Source organism: Apostichopus japonicus, chromosome 2 (assembly GCF_037975245.1).
Source record: "Apostichopus japonicus isolate 1M-3 chromosome 2, ASM3797524v1, whole genome shotgun sequence".
Classification (NCBI taxonomy): domain Eukaryota; kingdom Metazoa; phylum Echinodermata; class Holothuroidea; order Aspidochirotida; family Stichopodidae; genus Apostichopus; species Apostichopus japonicus.
Genome location: NC_092562.1, coordinates 299,397 through 323,388, shown reverse-complemented (window position 1 = coordinate 323,388; position 23,992 = coordinate 299,397). Strand labels below are relative to the sequence as shown.

Here is a 23,992-nt window from a genome sequence, read left to right as displayed (position 1 = left end):
CTATCTATCTATCTATCTATCTATCTATCTATCTATCTATCTATCTATCTATCTATCTATCTATCTATCTATCTATCTATCTATCTATCTATCTATCTATCTATCTATCTATCTATCTATCTATCTATCTATCTATCTATCTATCTATCTATCTATCTATCTATCTATCTATCTATCTATCTATCTATCTATCTATCTATCTATCTATCTATCTATCTATCTATCTATCTATCTATCTATCTATCTATCTATCTATCTATCTATCTATCTATCTATCTATCTATCTATCTATCTATCTATCTATCTATCTATCTATCTATCTATCTATCTATCTATCTATCTATCTATCTATCTATCTATCTATCTATCTATCTATCTATCTATCTATCTATCTATCTATCTTTTTATCTATCTATCTTTCTATATACGTATTTATGTATCTATGTATCTAACTATCTATGTATATATGTATCTACCTATGTATCTATGTATCTAACTATCTATCTATCTATCTATCTATCTATCTATCTATGTATCTATCTATCTATCTATCTATCTATCTATCTATCTATCTATCTATCTATCTATCTATCTATGTCTCTCTCTCTCCACCTATCTATCTAAAGATCTAACTTACGCGCTTATTGTCCGCTATTTGATCGATAGCTCATTCAATATTCTTATTTCGTCAAATTCCTCAAATTATTTTACTGTATAGTATATGAACATTTTTTTTTGACAGCACAGCGAGCGAAATGCATTCTCATGTCCTAACTGAAGTCCTTAAAAAAGCAGATGGAATTATGACTTCATCTTTTACGAGCAAGCGACTATTGATGACTGTGTTAAAGCAATGGCAATCTCCATTTTGAACATACATTACTCTTTATGGAACCGGTACCCAAATAATTCTTTACCTGCTTGCAGGCCATATTAATTATAGAATCACAAAGAAAGAAATATGATGGGAGCGAGAGAGTGAGGGAGGGAGGGAGGGAGGGAGGGAGAGAGGACTTTAAAGTTCGGTCGAGAATTTACGATTTGATTTCACAAGCCTCTATTGAATCAAAATGACAAATTTAATTACGAAGATGACGAACACAACACCGCCCCAGTGTCTACTTAAAGTAGTTACAAACCCACCTCATTATAACAAATCAGAGATACTACTGCTATAGCGTTGATAAAAAACAGATAATTAAGGTGGATTTTTATTAATAAATTAATTTACACGTGTGGAGGCTCAGTTAATGGTTGCCACAGAGGGGGTAATTAAGGATTCGAATAGCTTCCAATTATACCACTGTAACAGTAAAAACACAGGTTCATTACAGACAGACCTATAGGGTAAAGTTAAATTTAAAGTAATATAGCAATGATTTACATTCCATGTATCCGGGGCCAACAAAAAAAAACTCGTTAAATTACTCCAATTATATCATAAAAGGAGATTGGGATTTTTGGAATCAGTTGTTTGTTCCAAAGGATAGATTTATCTCTAGTAGATGCATCTCAGCGTTAAAATAACATCCTAGTTATGCAGTGCTTGGGATGCTTTATTTGTCGTAGCCTATCTATCGTTGAGTGACATTTTGGGTTTATTCTGGTGGTATGTTAGAAACCGTTAAAGGAAAAATTAAAAAAAAAAATGCTTAAAGTCTATATTGTTCTTCTCTATGACTTTTAATTTTTTTTTATTAAAGTGACTGTAGATATTAATATATAATCTAACTGAGGGACCAGTGGATCAGTTTCTCCTCAACTTCCTCAGATGCAAAAAAAAAAAAATGATTAGAAAACTCCAGAATTTTATGACGTCACATTGTATATGTTTATAATGAATATTTATAAAGGACACATTTATTGTTGGATATATCTTTGTTATTTATATGAAGTTAAAAAGCACTAGGAAAAAGAAAACATACTTTTGTCGAGTTATTAGAACTTATAAACAATAGATTTACATTAAGACCTGCAAAGAGGAGTTGACATTAGGAGTGTTATGACAGTTATGTATGCCAGTTGTATGACAGTTATGTTTAACCGTTAGGAGTGTTAGCTCAGTGGTTAACGCCGGTGCCTTTCATTCATAAGGTCCCAAGTTCGAGTCACTCCAAGATAAATGTATGTCGTCCAGTTACAGAGTTTTTGACAATTGACAATTCATAATCATGGACGTTTAATATGAATCTAAGAGACTGACTTCGGTCAGCTTGCGGCTTTGATAAGCCAATGAGGCTTCTTCGCGAGTTCCTGCTTGCAGGAGGATCTAAAATACATACATACATCACCGTAAACTTAGTCTCTCAGGAGCATTCCAGGAACTTTAAATATGTTAAAAGTTGAATAATCTCATCTCAAAAAAGGAATAGCTGTAGAAACGTAATTACCATTAAGATTTTCCCCTTCGTTTGTTTCCTTCATGAACTATAACACATCAAGATTAAAATTCTGCTTAAAGTCATCCGTTCAGGTAATTTTGCAACACCACAGACTATATTCACTGTGTTATATTGACGTAATGAAGATATTGGTGCCAGAAAGTGTAATAAAAGTAACGAGTTATAAGACCACTCAATTCAAGCAAAATCATGTATTCATATCTTTAACTAAGATTCTCTCCTCTTGTCAAAATGGAATTCATTTTTTCGAATCCCAACTTCATGTCCTCCTAAGAAAATAAAAATGTTGTTCACTTGATTTAAAGAAAGTTATAGATTGCTCAATAATCGATAATGTCACATAGATAGCTTATAAGCAATACATTGACATTTGTTACTTTTGTTACGTGTTTGCCGCTCGCTCGAAGTTGCAGTAATGTGTTCGACGTTGTCAGTTTGTATCATTCAACTTGGGAGATTTTCATCATATCTTGTCGCAATAAAGCAACATGCCTCGTCTAAAGCAGTGTAGTATTACAAGCTCTATAGATCAAAATATGCCGTAGATATTAAAGGAAATCAAATGTATGAATAAATGAATAAATATTTTTGAAGTTTAATTACTTTCTAGAAACATTGCCGGGGCGAGCTAAGAAGTAATTTTCTTTCTGACCAATGTTATCGTTTGTCGCTGTAGTAGGATACTGTGAAATATGAGTACAACGTGTACAATGCTGTAGGCTTGTTATATATATATATATATATATATATATATATATATATATATATATATATATATATATGTATGTATGTATATATATATATATGAATGCCTATATATGTTTGCATATATATGTATGTATATATATGTGTGTATATATATGTATGTATATATGTATAAACATAATAGTAATTATTTTCAATACCAAAGGTAGAAATTAGAGGTCATACAAGCCCTTCTAGAAGGGTTTTACTGTTTTGATACACTCTCAGGCCAAGCCTAGTTTACATTGAAACTGTGATCATGTGATCATGGCGGTATTTATGTTGATTGCAGTATCTCGATTGGACAAGAGGAACTTTTGTCTTCATTAATTATAGTGCAAGGGGGAATATGGGCAATGCTCCTTTAAGAATTCAGAGACGATGACGTCGATATACCCCAGTGTGGTCCTAAATGTTGTTGTTAATTCCATTGTTTGATTAATTTTCTCATAACTTAACCAAAACATGTTCTCACATAAATTCCACCGGCTGAACAATTTGCCTCCTAGTTGTGATGGAAAGTGGGGGCCACCCCTCCCCTTTTCCTTGTTTGGGCACGCCACTAGTAGAACGGGATTTCGAATCACTGACTTGCTGGATTCAAAGTCGAGTGTTCCAGTAACCGATCCTTCCAGACCCTATAAGTTAATATAGTGATACTGATTAGCCGTATCCTTGATGATTGTGCCACCATGGCAGTCATTAGCCTGCATATGCTTTCTATACCGTGTAACCTGTAACCAGGTATCACAGGTCATTTTCAAAACCCCTATCCTCTCCCCCTCCTCCCCCACCCCAAAAGTCATAAAGAAGTGATTTCAAGAGAAAGGGCAAGAGATACGGTTGTATCATGTGCCATTCGACGCCGGTCGGTATATGCCACTAATAAGTAGGGGTGTTTCGTATATGAGTAGATTCTAAAACAGTCGTTGTACTGAATGATGTAGTCGGGTGGTAAGAACAACTTCAAATCATCGGAGTGATCGAACATGGAGATAGTTGCAAATACACACAGTGGCAATATATATATATATATATATATATATATATATATATATGTATATATATATATATATATATATATATATATATATATATATATATATATAATACAGTACCAATCACGATTGAAATACGTTTCAGAAAACGACTGAAATCTGTAATCTTTGTCAACCTTTTACCATTGTTAAACTCAACACCACCCTATTATCGAATGGTATAATCCAAATAAAAGTTATATACAGTACATATATCCAGCAAGACAAGAACACATTGCAACTACTTTGTCTGTTTTGTTTTGTTATGCTTTTCACTGAATACAAAATATTGTGATATCTCTTACACTGTTTCACTAGTGGTGATATAGTCACCACCATTGCTGATGTTTAAAAAAGCCAGGCCGGACCCGAATAATTAGCCCTGAATGTTTACCACTATTTTTTACCCTTTGTTGACTTTTTCGTTGTTTACAAATAATACTAATCTACATTATCTCTTCTGCACCTAAGCGTTCCCGTACCCCCAGCCTCGTTCCCACCTCCAAACAAAAACTCACCCAACCCCCATAAAACCCACCCACCCACACCTTTCTTTTATGCTTTATCCAAAATGACGTCATCTATGTTAGTTCAATTCTTCATGTTAAGGAGACACTGTTATTTTCCCCTGTCAATGATCCTCACAGGAGCATGCGCATATAAACACACTATCTTTTTCAAAAGCTTTTGTTTTGCAAGGGCTTGCTGACACATTATCCAGCAGTTTAGTCGAGATTCTCTTGACCTGAACGGACAGTGAATAAACTCTCTCGGGTTATTTCAAGAAACTTGACCTCTCATTCAATATTTGCTTATATACCTGCCACACAAAAAAGTCACAATGGAGACTAGTGTGATCTAGTAGATTGGATGCCATTCTCGCTGATAACTTTCAGCTTAGTTTACAAGTTCACTGTCGTGCAAATGACAGAGAAATTTCAAGTTAAAGGTTTTGTTTTTTTGGTAGACTAACGAGACCGAGTCTCAAACTCACGCTATTATCGTTTGTGAAGCTACTGCATGGTATGAGATGAAATACTAGCATGTATGTAAAGGCGAGATGATGCGAATGCCGCTGTTTGAACTGTCAACCCCCTTGTGAGTTTTAATTATTCAAGAATAGGCTCAAATGATATTTACTCGTTAAGGCTTTCATATCGAGTCATAATTATGAACCACAAACTGCTGAGCTTTCGTTTCTTATTGCTAGATGGTTGGAATACATGTTGAAGGGCCCTCCCCCCCCCCCAAATAATAATAATAATAATAATAATAATAACCTTCGACATAATCATCATCTTTACCGTCGAAAGTTTGACACTTTTCTCCCAAAACAATTTCTCCCCAAAACAATTAGTTACCAATGTAGGTATTGTGGTTCGAAGTTTTCACACCATGTCGACAGGCTGTTATTATGTCCCTGGTTTATGATGTGACATTCAGAAAAGGAACGAGCTAGTTTGTTTTTTCCGTCGGTGTTATAAGCTGGTATTATGCAATCACAATCCTCTACCAAAGAAGATATATTGCAAGTAATGCTAATGAACAAAGAAACACTACTATAATCTATAAAGTAAAACAATAATAGAACTTTAGTCTGGGATGAAATGTTAAGACTTGCTCAAGTCTTCGGTGTTGTACACGGGAATTTCTCTTTTGTTTTAATTAAGAAATACAATACTCCCACACAAAAGTGAATTTCCTGAGCTGCTTGAGTTGTTCATCATGCGCCACCACCATCTTTTGTTTACACAGTGCCGTCTGGTTGCGATCAAAAAAAGCCCCAAAAATGAAAGTAAACAGTGACCTATGGTTGAAAACAATATGAAACATGTTTTCCTTAAAACAAACGGAACAAAAGACCCAACTGGTCGAAAGTTTCGATGAAGATTTACGATCTGTCCCCTCAAATCCAAGTCATATGTCCCACCGCCATTCGAAATTGTGTCCCCTTCTCTCCCTTCCCCGGTTGAAAACTCTTTCGCCACAGTGTTTTTGTTTTGATTTTGGCTTATTTTAGGTGAACGGTGTCATTATATCTTCCATCGATAGTTTTGAGCATAAAGTAACGTACATGTGAAACCATATAGCAATATTACTTTAACAGCCGAACTGACTTGTTATTACTTCAGCCAGTTGGGACAATGTCCTAATGCTAAATACCTCTCTAAACTGTCCTCCCCATATCATGCTTCAAAGCACTCGTATTGACAGTACAAACAGTTCCTAACCTTTATCTGATAGAAACCTGATATTCATACTGCTCGTACTGGCAGTATGAGTGCTCTGAAAAATCGGGATATGACAGTACAGTATATAGGGGGGGGGGGGGTGTAACAACTGGGTGGTTATTACCCAATGTAGACCTGTACACATTTGAACACATTGCAATCGATGACACATTAGCAAGGTGTTTCCTCTGACATTTTTAAAGTTATGTATTTTTATGTAATCCTCCCGAAAGTATATACGAAACTAAAATCCATATCTGACTAGTAGAATTGTGCAGTCCGTCCACATATTCCTCATCACGTACAGTACAATACTACAAACTACACAATATACCCCATATATATATATATATATATATATATATACGTACAATCTTCAACATCACGAAAGAACAAGAAGGAAAAATGTAAAATATAAAATAGTTCAAAATATGGAGTGATTAATTCGATGATATTCGCAAGTGTATTATTACAACCCTAGAGTATATCATATGTCGTTTTCAACTAAATTTGCGATGAGTTATCTATTTTTTTTGAACAAGACCGACTGCGGATTTTATCGATCAGCATATCCATTTAGAAATGGTGAAAAATACTAGTTTTTCAACATTCGAGATAAATATAGTGGTATTTACAGGAAAGTAAACATGATTTTCAACGTTACCAACTTATACGTCAACCAATATATTATTATAACGTTATCCAGTTAATCTTGAAGGAATTAGTCACATTGAATGACTGAAACATTTACGACTATTGTGTAGTCAGTATAGAAGGATGCACACCTTTATTACAAGTATACAATGGAGAAAATATAACGAGGTCAATAGCTGGTTTTGCCAAAGCCAACAAATCCTAAAATGATTTAAATCAGCCTATATTCATCCTTTCCATCTTTGCTTTCGTCTTATTCGACTTCGCCGTCGCATGCGTCGTCGCCATCATCTACGTCGCCGTCGCCGAAAACGGCTTCGCAATCGCGGTCGTCGTGGTCATCGCTGCCATCATCATCACCTTCATCTTCGCTGTCGTCGTCGACGTCGTCATCACCAACATCTTTATCATCAAGTTTAAAATAATAACAGTAATATTCAACAGAAAGCTGCTGCTACAGCCTTTGAATGCTAAGCAACTAGCTCCATATGGATGAAGGTGCTATTAGTTACAATATAGACATCAGACGGCCATGTGATCATCCCAGAGAATGATCTACCGTACATGGGCTCCAGTCAATCCGATTGGTACGAAATACCATAATATATTTTATCGTCACGTGATCCGTCAAAGATTTAAAGAAATATACCGGTGGTTGGCAAAGTGGACAAGAGGAAGATAGAAATGTTCCGGGTTGCTAGGTGGAACCCAATGTTTTGTGCTAACTGTTACACAAGCTATGGTTGTTTCCCAAAAGTGACATTTTGTGAGGGGGGGGGGCATGGTTGAACTCTTCATAACTCCATGCATTGGGTCACAGTAGGTGATATCCTCGTGCTCTTCAGAAGCTGCACCACTTTGCTGTTATACTAGTTGTTATTGCTTTATCCTTGAAATATGAAAGACATATGTTGGTCACTTTGACTTCGAAATATCTATATATAGTCAAGAATTGATTAAAGCTTAAACGTCTTAAGAAATGATACTTTCTTTTTCGGAACATGATTTAAACATGATACAGTAATAACAGCGACAGATTTGCAAGAGTGACATAAGTCACTATGTTCTTGTAAGATACCGGTACTGTTCAACATATAAGCCATACTTAAACAGTTTGTTTTAAATCACCCGTTTTTGCGTGCAAATAAAGCATGCAATCATGTGTGGTTTTTACCTTAAACTGCAAGAAAATTTACAACATTCAACTTTGACCGATCCGAGTATTCCTTTAAGCAATCAACATAAACATGTAACTACTAACAGTCTGTTTTATGAAGATAGGTCTGGTCTTTACCAGTGGATTGATTTATAATACGTTTTATCGAGTTAACAGTGTACGGTTCAAGGTATTCAATATAAACTCATAACACCATCCCACCTATCGGCCCATGTGTGCTTTTAATAGCCTGTTTAAAAACAGCGCGATTTAATGCCTATATAAAATTGTCCTCACCTACGAATGACGTCAAAAACGTTACGTCATTTTTTTTTTTTTTTTTGTTAATTTCATTGGAGTTGTGATTACTTCTTGTTTAACGCCTTTCTCCGTAAAATCAAGTAAAGGGTCGGAATTACAAGCCTATATCACAATCAAAGATATTCCGCAGTAGCGACGGAGATTTCTAATTAGTGTTAGCGACATATGATAGTCCCGTCGGACGGCTAGCGAGGATTCGTGTTCATCCTCGTTGGATGTATCGAGTACAACAACGTATTATCAGAGAATACTATGATACATCCCACAGTCTTTTATTGCTTCTTGCATAAAGCCTGTATGCACCAAATTTGCAATGTAAACATCGTTCATACCTCATATAAAAGGATGTGTTCTTGTTACCAAGCCGAAATTTTATTTCTGCTTGTTTCATAAGTAGAACAGCTGAAGTTCAATGTACTAGTAATCTTACTCACAATTCTCAAACAATAAAAAAAATGTTAAAAAAATCATGCTAAACCGTGATGGAAATATTCCCTAATATATCTTTATTTTATGATTTTTCTCTAAATCCCGTTTTCTTTACGCATATTGAAATGTCGATTGCTTATATCGCATACGTTTGAAGAGGAAGGGTTTTAGCTTCAAATCAGATTACTGGGGAAGGCAATTGTTAATCTCATGATGCGCATCCCAAACTTATTTACCAATTCATAACTGAACAACTCAAGTTCTCGTACACGGTGTTGGCTTGTTAACGTCTGATATTTTGATAATATCTCCACCGTTATAAGGTCTTGCTTTTACCTCATTACCTATGTCTACGTTATAAGGTCTTGCTTTTACCTCATTATACCTATGTCTACGTTATAAGGTCTTGCTTTTACCTCATTACCTATGTCTACGTTATAAGGTCTTGCTTTTACCTCATTACCTATGTCTACGTTATAAGGTCTTGCTTTTACCTCATTACCTATGTCTACGTTATAAGGTCTTGCTTTTACCTCATTACCTATGTTTACGTTATAATGTCTTGCTTTTACCTCATTACCTATGTCTACGTTATAAGGTCTTGCTTTTACCTCATTACCTATGTCTACGTTATAAGGTCTTGCTTTACCTCATTACCTATGTCTACGTTATAAGGTCTTGCTTTTACCTCATTACCTATATGTCTAGACGAAACATTAATTAATGCGATCTATTGTGGTGGCTTGAGCTGATTGTTTTAACTAATTTATTTTTTTACTTTTTAATGTTTCATTAATTTAGAGAAGAATGAATATTTCTAGAAATAATGTGCAGTTTGAAGTAATTCGTACTGGAAAAAAAACCCACACATTTGCAGCTAAGCAAACTCTCAAAATTGTATCAGGTTTCAAGGATAGGCCTAAATCAACGAGCAACATACAACATCTTGAGCTGCCATGATGACATTACATAATCTTCACCCCACTGTGGTCCACATCCTGGATTTAGAGAAGGTTTAACCAGTCAAAAGAGATATGAAATGTATTCAATCAATCATTTCTTGAGTTAGGGACAAGAACTTGAGACGGGATTTCAACTAGCAGTGTGCTGTGTGGAAGGTGTTACTCTTCAAAACAAAATTTAAATCGTCTGACATTGCAAATCCCTTATAAACCAACTCTTGCGTTACCAATAATAGGCTTACCTATTTATATATATTCATATATATTTACTTATATGCGGACACCCGAACCAACTATAGGTTCAAACAGAACTAGTATTGTTCGATACAGGTGACTAATGCCTACTGTACAGTGGAATTAAAATTTTCTTTACCGGTTTCGAACCTCAGGGCATACAATCAGCGTCCATAGCCTATAGTAATTAGGGTGTCCGCATATAAAGCGACAAGGCCCGGGTTCGAATCCCGGTGGGAAGCTCGAAGTTTTTTCACTGTTCTGGATTTTCCAACTCACTACATCTTCAATACCATGACTTATTTCCTCGACGGGTATAACAAACAATATACATCACTAGGCTAAGTTTTGCATCAGTGGTTGGGTCTTGACAATTTGGTTTTTTGGTTTTACCTGTGAGGAGACCGTTTGATAAACAATATAAAACGCCAAAAAGGAAACACAAAGAAAATAGGAATGAATGGTGCAAGCATATAGAATATACGCAATAAAGCACCATACCATATGAACCGAAACGGAAAGGTGGTATAAAAAATATGAGCAAGAAAATATAGTTGTATTAAACACCACGCTCGATTCTAGATAAATATTAATCACCAGAGATATCCCATCGGTAAAGCAAACTAAGAAAAATGGTATCCCCACGAGTCCAATGAGGGCAGGCGGGACGCGTAACCAGATCATCGCGTTCATTGCGATCCAATCGTGAAATTTGACAAGACTATCCCTATGTGTATCAATCCTTTCACCGTGATTAACATTCTTGTGCCCTGTAATTGATCACTTAAAATGTAAATGTCTCGTAGAAGCATCGGTGTATCGTCGACCCGAGGCATTGATGACGTCATTTGCACAGGATCTAATGTTAGTATACTAGGGATGTTGATGGGGGTGACGTCCGGGAGTCATTTCGGGCCGCGGATTATCTAAAGACGCCGATAGTCTCTGACTTGTCAGGCAAGCTGATGGTCTAAAACGAATGAGTACATTATCAAGTTTTACGAACATGTCATGATGATGCCCGATATGATATACATACATTATATATAAATAAATATATATCATACGTCGTTGTTGCTAAGTTGCAAATAATCTTTTCGATAACACTGTTATCTGCTCGATCACATTATTGCTACCAATTTCCATGATATTAAAGTTTAGACCGTTACGAATATCGTTTAGGGAAATATACATTTGGGGAAAGCTGTTTACCTCTTGAAACGGGAGGAGGGAGGGGAAGGGGAGGGGGGGGGTTACTGTACTGACGTTTTAGGTTGAATACTCTAGTATTGATTCATTCTGTCTGCTTCATCCAAAATCTATCACCAAATTGACCAGACAACAACACATGTAATTAGATTGACTCCAATTTCCGAGACAATGTACGGACGTTGTCCTGCAATCATCTCTAAAGCCAAATAACACACTGATGGGTTTTCTTTTCTCTTCCCTCCTCTGTCAAGCGAGAGAATACTCTTATTGTGAATAAAATGGATTCTATACTCAACAGAATCGAAAGGACACAATTATCTGTCGGAAGATTGTTTCCAAGGAAAAGAAATACGCGGGCGGTTGAAAAGAAAGAAAACAGGCAGGTTTGCTTATACTAATCATGGCAAATGCACTAGCTCATAATATACACCTTTGTAAATGATCTGAGAGAGGTGTCACAGCAGTAAATCAAAGCCTTTCATCAATCGGGGAAACTAGGTTTCAGTTGAAGTTTACTTCGAAAGGTGAAAATGCTTTCAAAGTTGATGGACGATATTATATGTCTACAAGTTGGAGGTATCACAGTATTGTTATAGCATCCACCCTTGATATGTTTACATGTAAAAGTTACAGAGCTATTTTAGGTCTAAGGCCCCAGTCAAGGGACGGCAAAAAAATGGATGCAAAACGAAGCATCACTTACTTCATGGTACGAAGAATCAATGAAGATTGTCTTTCTTGGGGTTCATGTATACTTTTATACTTAGGAAAACATTTTTTAACACAGATATTGTTATAAAATAGTAATTCTCATGCGAAAAAATGTCGGGAAGAAAAAATGATGACATTGTTAATCTCGTAAAATTGTTGAATGAAGTAACCGAGTATTAAAGGAGAATAAACCCTAGCCTTTTCAGCTTAGAGAATAGAATACCGTTTTGCAGTACGTTCTTTTCGACGGAAACAACACTAATGCTTGTAAACAATTCTTTCAACATTAAACATCGATTTAATTGTCACCCATGGCATTCGCCGGTTTTGTTTGAATTCCGACTTTTCGTGACGTCAGCGAGCCACATATCGCATTTCAACAGAAAAAGTGTTGCCAATTCCAACAACAATTAAAATTGCACAAACAAAAATAAAGAAATATATTGTTTTAGATAAAAAGTATCTTTTTAATTCATAATACATTCTAAAAGGTTTAACAGTAGAAAACATATTTTTCGAGTGTAAATGTGTGTGTTTTTTTTTCAAATATCGAGGGTTTTACGACGGCTTGAAATTACGCGACATTGCAACCTATCTAACATATCCTACGAAAACTAAGGCAATATCTAGTCAAGTTTTTCTTCCGAAACACTTTCCGGAAAAAAGAGAGAATATGGATGCATTTGGACTTGACTGCTATCAATTCGAGCCTGAATACACAGTGGATGAACTGAGACAACGTGACCTAGAACTTGCTCAACAGACCGTATATGTGACCGACATTGGCAGTTACTCTGATGCTATAGTACTGCCAACACTATAGCATTTCTGCGACGGAGGGCCAAGCCTGGTGCTTTTGTAGTTTGTACGTTCTCTTTTCTCTGGAAACCTTTTCCCATCAGGAATAACATAATATCGTTTTCCCTTCCTGCTCAATCCTCCCTCTCACTGTCCTTTTTACACAACCAAATGCTTGGAACTCGGGCATTTTGCCTCAACTTCCGGACAATCTCCGAGAGCAAGTGTACAATTCATATGCAGAGAGGGGCAATTGTTTAACTTACAATGTGGCTCTCTGACGTAATTTTCGAAGCGCCCTCTTTATTTAAATTAACATAATTGCCGCCAACACAGAAGGTGTAAAAAACTAATTAGAAAATTCCTGGAAATTCGGAGAAAGGTAATTTTGACTAATTATTTCTCGAAGGGTGTAAGAATATTAGTCTTTACTACGGAGGTCACTGAAAAACCCTAGGGTTTATTTCTCATGTAAGCATTCGACGATTCAACCGACAAAATGTGGCCCCCTATTTTCGACATCAATATTGATCTAGAACACAAAGTATGCGTACTAGTTATACGTATCATGTGACATCAAATACCGCATAGACGTTATGGTACAGTACACACTGACAGTAATTACAGTTTACCTCCATTCTCATATCACAACAAGAAGTGAGCTTGGGCCTATGTATCAAAGACCACGTGACAGGCCCTAACAATAAAAGTATATATAATACCTTTATATTAATACGAAACCAGGCATAAAAGATGTATTGTGATATTCGATAACAGTTTCGAGAGAATTGCAGCCTATAACGAAATGCAACTGTGAATAAGAATGGTAAGAACATAAGAAAATGAATGTCCTTCTTACATTAGCTTTTTGGTTAATTATTTACGTCACCAACAAGTAGGTCTAATTCTTTGCTTTTCAGTAACCTAGGTGACAGAAATAACTATCATCAGTGGTCTAGGTGACAGAAATAACTATCATCAGTGGTTCTAGGTGACAGAAATAACTATCAACAATGTTTCTAGGTGACAGAAATAACTATCATCAGTGGTTCTAGGTGACAGAAATAACTATCATCAGTGGTTCTAGGTGACAGCAATAACTATCATCAGTGGTTCTAGGTGACAGAAATAACTATCATCAGTGGTCTACAGAAATAACTATCATCAGTGGTTCTAGGTGACAGAAATAACTATCATCAGTGGTACTAGGTGACAGAAATAACTATCATCAGTGGTTCTAGGTGACAGAAATAACTATCATCAGTGGTTCTAGGTAACAGAAATAATTATAATCAATGATCTAGGTAACAGAAATAACTATCATCGGTGGTCTAGGGGACTACAGAAATAACTATCATCAGTGGTTCTAGGTGACAGAAATAATTATAATCAATGGTCTAGGTAACAGAAATAACAATCATCAGTGGTCTACAGAAATAACTATCATCAGTGGTTCTAGGTAACAGAAATAACTATCATCAGTGGTACTAGGTGACAGAAATAACTATCATCAGTGGTTCTAGGTGACAGAAATAACTATCAGCAGTGGTCTAGGGGACAGAAACAACTATAATAGGTGGTTCTAGGTGACGGAGATAACTATCATCAGTGGTCTAGGGGACAGAAATAACTATCATCGGTGGTTCTAGGTGACAGAAATAATTATCATCAGTGGTTCTAGGGGACAGAAATAACTATCAACAATGTTTCTAGGTGACAGAAATAACTATCATCAGTGGTTCTAGGTGACAGCAATAACTATCATCAGTGGTTCTAGGTGACAGAAATAACTATCATCAGTGGTTCTAGGTGACAGAAATAACTATCATCAGTGGTCTAGGGGACTACAGAAATAACTATCATCAGTGGTTCTAGGTGACAGAAATAATTATAATCAATGGTCTAGGTAACAGAAATAACAATCATCAGTGGTCTACAGAAATAACTATCATCAGTGGTTCTAGGTGACAGAAATAACTATCATCAGTGGTACTAGGTGACAGAAATAACTATCATCAGTGGTTCTAGGTGACAGAAATAACTATCATCAGTGGTCTAGGGGACAGAAATAACTATCATCGGTGGTTTTAGGTGACAGAGATAACTATCATCAGTGGTCTAGGGGACAGAAATAACTATCATCGGTGGTTCTAGGTGACAGAAATAATTATCATCAGTGGTTCTAGGGGACAGAAATAACTATCATCAGTGGTTCTAGGTGACAGAAATAACTATTATCAGTGGTTCTAGGTGACAGAAATAACTATCATCAGTGGTCTAGGGGACTACAGAAATAACTATCATCAGTGGTTCTAGGTGACAGAAATAATTATAATCAATGGTCTAAGTAACAGAAATAACAATCATCAGTGGTCTACAGAAATAACTATCATCAGTGGTTCTAGGTGACAGAAATAACTATCATCAGTGGTACTAGGTGACAGAAATAACTATCACCAGTGGTTCTAGGTGACAGAAATAACTATCATCAGTGGTCTAGGGGACAGAAATAACTATAATCGGTGGTTCTAGGTGACAGAAATAATTATCATCAGTGGTCTAGGTGACATCAATAACTATAACGCAAAACCTTGACATACAGCTAAGCAAAAAAATATCATATTCCATGTAGGAGGTATACAGTATCACAGTTTGAATGTTCCTGCAAACACAAGACTGAACACTAGAGCAAATCTACATAATGTGTTATTTTTCTTTCTTTCTCTATTGCAATGTTTACTTTCTCTAGTGGAGATGGGTTATGCAACCAACACATTTAAGTTTTTAAAATAGCCTAATGGCAGGATTGGTGGCGATATCATCCCTTTTTCACATTCTACATTAAAAACACGAAAAACTCCACCACCACCAACCACCACCACCAACCACCACCACCAACCACCACCACCAACCACCACCAACAACAACCACCAACAACAACAAAGAGACGGGCAAACTTTTTCAGATCCCCAGATTCTCAAAACCATATCCTCAGAGATGACATTTAAAATACCATTTATCCCAAACGGACCAAGACCCCCCCTTCCCTCCCCCTGTCTTGGTTGTTTATAAGAGGAGGTTGTACATTACAAAGGTCTGCATCATATAAAGTTTCATTTGTTGGGTTTGTATCGTCTGTAGTTCAGCTGGCCTCTTTTCACATTTTCACTGTACAGTAATCAAACGTTGATCTGTAGACATGCGAAGCTGTTTTATGAAGAAATGAAAACCGTTGGCTGCTTGGTGGGACGGACAATGGCGTTTTAGTCACAATAAAACCCGGATAACATGTCTTCTTTGCCTCTCTCTATCTCTGTTTGACTAGACAAACGGGTATAATAAAACCTGTAGTTGGTCTCACCATAATATAGTATATCAAATACTCGGAGAGGGCTTTAGTTCAGAGTCATAACCACTGGCGTGTTAAATTCCCATTCTACGTAGTAACAAGTTGACGAGCAAGTACATGAAAGTATTTCATGGGTCGACGAACGGCATGCCAAGATATCTATGGAACGCCAAGATATGTACTTGAGAATATGAATAATTCATAAACAGAAATAATGAAAGAACTGCACATGTCTCATTGGGACGGTCATTTCGTATTCAGGTTTTTTTTTTTTTTGAGGTAAAAGTATTTTTTGTTTGTTAAATCACATCGCCTGTTGCTTTTAAGTTAAAAGAACCACTTGGAAATACTTGAGCTTTGCAAAACTAAACATAAAATGCCTAGAGGTTACAGTGTGTTCAATATCTTTTAAGTTACCCGTTTCGTAGAATATACATGTGCCAAAGGAAAAAAATAACATATAAGATGTAATTGGGAAGAAAACTTGAGTGTTGCTGTCACACAAATGTTAACACACACACACACAAGAAAAAAGGTTTATTTAATTTTTTAAATCGGTGGAAGAAAAAACAAAAACCCGTAAGCAAAGAACAAGCTATTGCATTGTAGCTTTGAAAAGGGTGAGTACTGTAGCTTTGAATAGGGTGATTACTGTTAGCTTTGAATAGGGTGATTACTGTTAGCTTTGAATAGGGTGAGTGCTGTTAGCTTTGAATAGGGTGATCACTGTTAGCTTTGAATAGGGTGATCACTGTTAGCTTTGAATAGGGTGAGTATTGCAGCTTGAAAAGGGTGAGTACTGTAGCTTTGAATAGGGTGAGTGCTATTAGCTTTGGATAGGGTGAGTGCTGTTAGCTTCGAATAGGGTGAGTATTGTTAGCTTTGAAAGAGTGAGTACTGTTAGCTTTGCATAGGGTGAGTATTGTAGCTTTGAATAGGGTGAGTACTGTTAGCTTTGAATAGGGTGAGTACTGTTAGCTTTGAATAGGGTGAGAACTGTTAGCTTTGAATAGGGTGATTACTGTTGGCTTTGAATAGGGTGAGAACTGTTAGCTTTGAATAGGGTGAGTACTGTTAGCTTTGAATAGGGTGAGAACTGTTAGCTTTGAATAGGGTGAGTACTGTTAGCTTTGAATAGGGTGATTACTGTTAGCTTTGATTAGGGTGATTACTGTTAGCTTTGAATAGGGAGAGAACTGTTAGCTTTGAATAGGGTGAGTACTGTTAGCTTTGAATAGGGTGAGTATTGTAGCTTTGAATAGTGTGAGTATTGTAGCTTTGAAAGAGTGAGTACTGTTAGCTTTGAATAGGGCCAGTATTGTAGCTTTGAATAGGGCCAGTATTGTAGCTTTGAATAGGGTGAGTACTGTTAGCTTTGAATAGGGTGATTACTGTTAGCTTTGAATAGGGTGAGTGCTGTTAGCTTTGAATAGGGCCAGTACTGTTAGCTTTGAATAGGGTGAGTATTGTAGCTTTAACTCAGCGTAAATACTGTAGCTTTGAATAGGTAATATAAGCAGTTACTTGAGCAAAGATCATACTTATGATATGAATATTGTACAAAAATTCAAAGCTCCACATATATGACAATGAAAAGTTCAGTATCGTGTTATCTATAACCAGGAGAAAACACCATATCTTTTTACCAGGTACGTACACGATCTAGATGTTTATGTTGCAATAGATATTCCGTTAGCCAGTTCCTCAAATTGATTTTTTGTGTGCATATTATTCTTGTAAATATCCCTTTGTTCTCTAGGGGTAACCAGAAAACGAACACGTTTAGTGGTTCCGATTTCTGAACATATTCATAGTATGGTAAACCATACATATTAATATGCATGGACTTGTGCATAGTATGGTACACCATACATATTAATATGCATGGACTTGTGCACACCAAAATGAAGAAGAATTATATATTGACAACACAAATTTGGCAACATATTAAGGAAGGTACCAGGAATCAGTTATTTTAATGTCTTTTTAGTATAAATCAAAGGAGGTAAAAATTATTTTTACAAAGAGAATGCACTTACTTGGCTATGTAGTTACATCACTATACCAATTATGAACTAAGTCGAACATATACAGTTGAAGAGATATTGACATTTTAAAATTGTATGTTACGCCCTGTCCAATTTATATCCATGAGATGGGAACCAAACAACAATAGAGCACATGTACAAATCATGAACATAGGCATCTAACTACTACGTAAGTCATTGATTCAACTCGTGTTTGTTGAGATATCGTGTTAACAATCTAGCCGCCACTTTAACAAACACACGCAAAAACGCACATACAAACGCCAGCACTATTGCAAAGGTTACTGAGCCTTCGGCATCGTAACCAGAAAGTTATAACTTTCCATGTCGTATGGTACAACACAGTATTTACAGATATTTCCAAAAACTTACAGTACCACTGGAAGAGGAAATGTGAAGAAAAAAAATTTGTTTGATATATTTTTGCCTTTTAGGGCATTGATCGTTTGGTCATTCTGATCCCATTCTAGCTTGATTGGTGAGTACCATTAGTTTTTACAGCTGTCAGATATACGCTTCATAAGCTTTCATAATTTGTATTTGCCGACGTGTTTAAGATGCATGAGACTCTAAATGAACTGCAATTTTCCATCCGTTACACTGGATGTTGGTGCAGGCTTATAGATATTAAAAAGAAGATGGACAGTCATATTTCCCTCAGGACCTAAATGGCCTTGCCACGGACGACCTTATTCGATGCATGGATAAGTATATGAAATTAGTAATTAGTTAACAATAAAACTAAGCAAATACAATTTATATATAGGCTATATATATATATATATATATATATATATATATATATATATATAGAAATGAATGTGTATAGTGGTATATATATATATATATATATATATATATGTAAATGAAAATCGTAATAAATATATATATATATAGATATATATCAATGAAAATCGTAATAAATGAATATATATATATATATTTATATATATATATATATATATATATATATATATATATATATATATATATATATATATATATATTTATATTTATTATATATATTATATAAATATATAGGACAAATCATTCTTAGTGGTTGTGCATCTATGGCATGACACTTTGTGAGCTTGGAGTGCACAATATATAGCCTCCAAATGTGAATACCACAAAAATCGTCATGAAGCAATTGAACGCAACTTTCGCCACGATGCTTAGTTTAAATATTCCTCTCCTATAGGGCCACCATAATGATGCATATAGTTCCATCACTCATAGAGGAATAGGAAAAATAACAAAAATTGCAGAGGAATCTATGACTGTCTTTACGAAGAACGAAACTCAGCTGCTAATACCCTTTCTGCGCAACCTATTGGACGTTGTGTGCCCTGAAATTCAACCTCGTTAAAATATAAATTCAATACTTTTTACAACGGTGTAAACCAACGGTGATGTTTAAACTTCCTGGAATCAGGTGATATACTGAAAACAAACCTTGAAATCCAGCGACCGCTTCAATTGTGCAGGAAGAAACAAAGATTATCTATTCCAGAAAAATTAAACCTATCGTATCATAGCCTTGACGCAATGCAACTGAAGCATGCCATTGTATGCGTGTGTGTATATGCATATATATAGGCATTATATAGGCTATATATATATATAAATATATATATATATATAAGTATATGTATATATAAACATATATATATATATAAACATATATATATATATATTTAAACATATATATATATATATACTGTATTATATATATATATATATATATATATATAAAATACAGTATATATATATATATATATATAAATATGTATATATAAACATATATATATATAAACATATAAATATATAAGCAAACGTAATAAGGTTTGATAAGTAGTACTCACCATGTAAATGACTGCTACGAAAGAGAATTTGCTTATAAAATCCATCCTCTGAGAAAGTTCCACATTTACCCGTTGTAAACATACCAAGAGTTAAGATGTTGAACGTTCAGTCACTTGTCACTGGCTGTATGTTAATCCAGCCATTGAGAAATCAAAACCAAACATTCTCCCTGTGAAACCAATTCATTAGCACATATCCTGGCAACGTATATAGAGATTTCGAGAAAGAAAAGAAAAACAAAGACGTTTTTCCTCTTAACTGACAAATAACCAAATGAATCCTGTCACGCCACTGCTCGTGAGGCCACAAACAATACCCCAAATTTGCTTGATAGGATGACTGTAGAGAAAACCGTTGCTAGAAGGATGAGAGGGCCCCCCTCAACGAAGCCAAGAAATGTTGTTTTCGTGAATCACTTCTTACGATAAAGAACCAGCTCCAACTTGGAAGTGACAACTCGCTGTAAATAATCCGTAAATCCAACAGGCGTGGTTTGTCTTGTGTAACTACAACCTTCGTATAAATCTCAGTGTACTCCGCTGCTCGATGTTATGAGCGACAGTTTGTGTCTATATAGTCTAACCCTATACGTTTACGTACAAACTAATATATCACTTTCAGTTCATCTTAAATATAAAGTCTTTTCTTCCTGGAATATGATGCAGTAAGCTTGTTAACTTACTTACTTCAATAAAAATAATTTCACCTTTGACAGCCGTTAGTGGTTATTCATCTCAATTAGATGACCGAATTGTGAGAGTAAACAAGTTTCTTTCGCATACGATATGAACTTGTATTATAGTTTACCACTGCTGTATAGTTCTCTTCTCCAGTGTTAGGATAGCAACTAGAGCTCTTTCGAAAGCTGTAAAGATAAGATAATAAAAAATGGTTAACAAAAATTTGACGTATTAAGAAATTAATGATTTGCGGATGTTCATAAGCCAATAATAGCGGGGGGGGGGGGGGGTGAAGGAAGGGCGTCGATGTGGCACATTCTTCACCCGATTTTGTGCAAAACATGCTCCTTTCTCATTTTAGAATTGCAACTCCTTGAAAATGACAAAGTACCTTATTCCAATTTTCGAATTAAAAATTGCCCCTTCTTATGTTTTATGTAATGAAGAATGTACCCTTACGTTACCTGTGGTATGAAATGCACAAAGAAACGCTTTTTGTCGGAAAGTTTTGTAACTTTGTGGTTTGCACCCTGATATCAAATGAAATGTCACACTTTCGCTTGAAGTCTGTCCCCCCCCCCCCCCTCCTCGTCTCAGATTCAAATCCAATCCTGCGGTGACACAAAATGAGCCTTACGTTATTGACAAAATTATGGTAAATTGATTTAACATCAATATTTAATAGTCAAATAACTCTCGACACATTGCAATTTCAAAGATGTTTTTTAAGGGTAGACGTCCACACACGCTGATAGCCTTTCTCCATTTTACTTTCGAACCTCACCTCACCTGTGATGTACGGTAACCCACAAAACAAAGAAATGAAAGAACGAATGGTAATGCAGAATGCATAGCTTGTATTGTATTGCAAAAATCATGATTTACTCCCCCTTCAAAGGGATTGAGAGAAGAATGAACGCAACCCACACAACTGTATCTTCCAAACTGACCAACAGGTAAGACCATGGGAATCACTTCACTGACCAACAGGTAAGACCAGGAATCACTTCAAATGACCAACAGGTGAGGACAGGAATTACTACACTGACCAACAGGTGAGGGCAGGAATCACTTCACTGTCCAACAGGTAAGACCAGGAATCACTTCACTGACCAACAGGTAAGGACAGGAATCACTTCACTGACCAACAGGTAACGACAGGTAATCACTACACAGACGGACAGGTAGAAAAATGAGTTACTATAGTGACCGAAAGATATAACTATAAAGTTATAACTAGAGTCGACGACAAGTAGGACCATAAGTCACCACACCAACACATCGTTGGACAAGGAATCAATACATTGACCAACAGGTAAGGAGGAATCACAACAATGACCGACTGGTAGGGTCAGGAGTAACTACACCGGCCGAAAGATAGAGCCAGTATAAATGTTCCATTCCCAAACAGGTTGAATGGCACAGTCTGTGATACCTACAAAGATTCGACACTGACGTCACACGTGCGGGAAGGCACAGTGGTATTACTGCCTAATTTATTCATTACTATACAAAAGAACACGCTACCGTAACCCTTGAAAATTGTTATTGCTCAATGTAGGCGTATGTACATCTTTGACAAAAATAACAGCTGGAAATATTCAGTTTCTTTAAGACATTTCGATAAATTGAGATTCCGTTTAAAATATAAAAAATGATAATAATCATAATATATTCAACAACAAAAAAAATGTTGAATATTGATAGGCATATGCGTAATTTCTGATTTCCTAGTTCAAACTCTCCTTTCAATTAATTACATGATATATTTTGTTACAACACTCTCTGACTGTTCTGTACTCTTCATTAAACTTATAAAGGGTCGAATTACATATCATTTCAAAATTCAAAATTGCTGGAAAAATTGCGACCCACTTCTATGTGGCTTGGGTTGAAAAGACGTACAAGTGTCAATTATGGTAAGTAATTGTGGCAAAGTCTTCAGGGACGTTGTTTGTGTGTCAATAACCTTGAAATAAACCGTTCCTAAAAGTGGTGTTTTCTTACAAGGACGTTACTTTAAATGATTCTGTGAAGAACATTGCTTTCAAATCTATAGCCCTCTGTTGTTATATGTAAAATTTACTGCATTGTGACAACAGTACAACATTGGGGGCACGTTCACCTATTACAATCATTATAACATATCATAGAGATGTTGTGACAACAGAACAACACTGCGGGCAAACCTATTACAATCATCGTAACATATCATAGAGATGTTGTAACAACATACAACACTGAGGGCAAACCTAGTACAATCATCATAACATATCATAGAGATATTGTGACAACAATACAACACTGGGTGCACGCACACCTATTACAATCATCATAACATATCATAGAGATGTTGTGACAACAGTACAACACTGAGGGCACACCTAATACAATCATCATAACATATCATAGAGATGTTGTAACAACATACAACACTGAGGGCAAACCTAGTACAATCATCATAACATATCATAGAGATGTTGTGACAACAGTACAACACTGGGGGCAAACCTATTACAATCATCATAACATATCATAGATATGTTGTAACAACATACAACACTGAGGGCAAACTAAGTACAATCATCATAACATATCAAAGACATGTTGTGACAACAGTACAACATTGGGGACAAACCTAATGCAATCATCGTAACATATCATTGAGATGTTGTGACAACACTTCAACACTAGGGGCAAATCTAGTACAATCATCATAACATATCGCAGACATGTTGCAACTGCAGTACAAAACTGGGAGCAAACGTATCACTATCATGGTTCATATCATAGATATGTTGTAACTGCAGTACAACACAGTGTAGTATTTGAAGCATACATATACATCCTTATACGAGATCATTTGTGTTGTGTGTACGCCGTACACTATTGACAGCAAAACATAACACTATATCTTCATCATGTAGATCTTCTTGATGTTATTCCGTCCATGTCAATCCTACAGTATCTCAACATTTTCAATTATAAAGCTCACATTCTCACTCTAATTCCGGTCTAAGTTGATGATAACCCAATTATTTTCCAATAAACTTCATGTTGCTGTCTACAAGACAAGAAGCCGGCACGTGACGTCACTCGACATTTTGATTTATAGTCCCAGTAATGAACGTTAAATATTTTAACATTGCTGTCTATAT

General features: G+C 35.8%; 1 protein-coding gene across 2 annotated transcripts in view; it reads right to left on the bottom strand.

Moving 5' to 3' along the window:
• LOC139973169 (atrial natriuretic peptide receptor 1-like) overlaps window positions 1–23,992 on the bottom strand; it is a 227,082-nt gene that overhangs the window by 106,506 nt on the left and 96,584 nt on the right. For both annotated transcript variants that reach the window (XM_071979662.1, XM_071979654.1), the window contains one exon: window positions 20,154–21,019. In XM_071979662.1, the coding sequence (XP_071835763.1) occupies window positions 20,154–20,198 (45 nt within the window). In that variant the 5' untranslated portion in view covers window positions 20,199–21,019. The remainder of the gene's footprint in view (window positions 1–20,153; window positions 21,020–23,992) is intronic.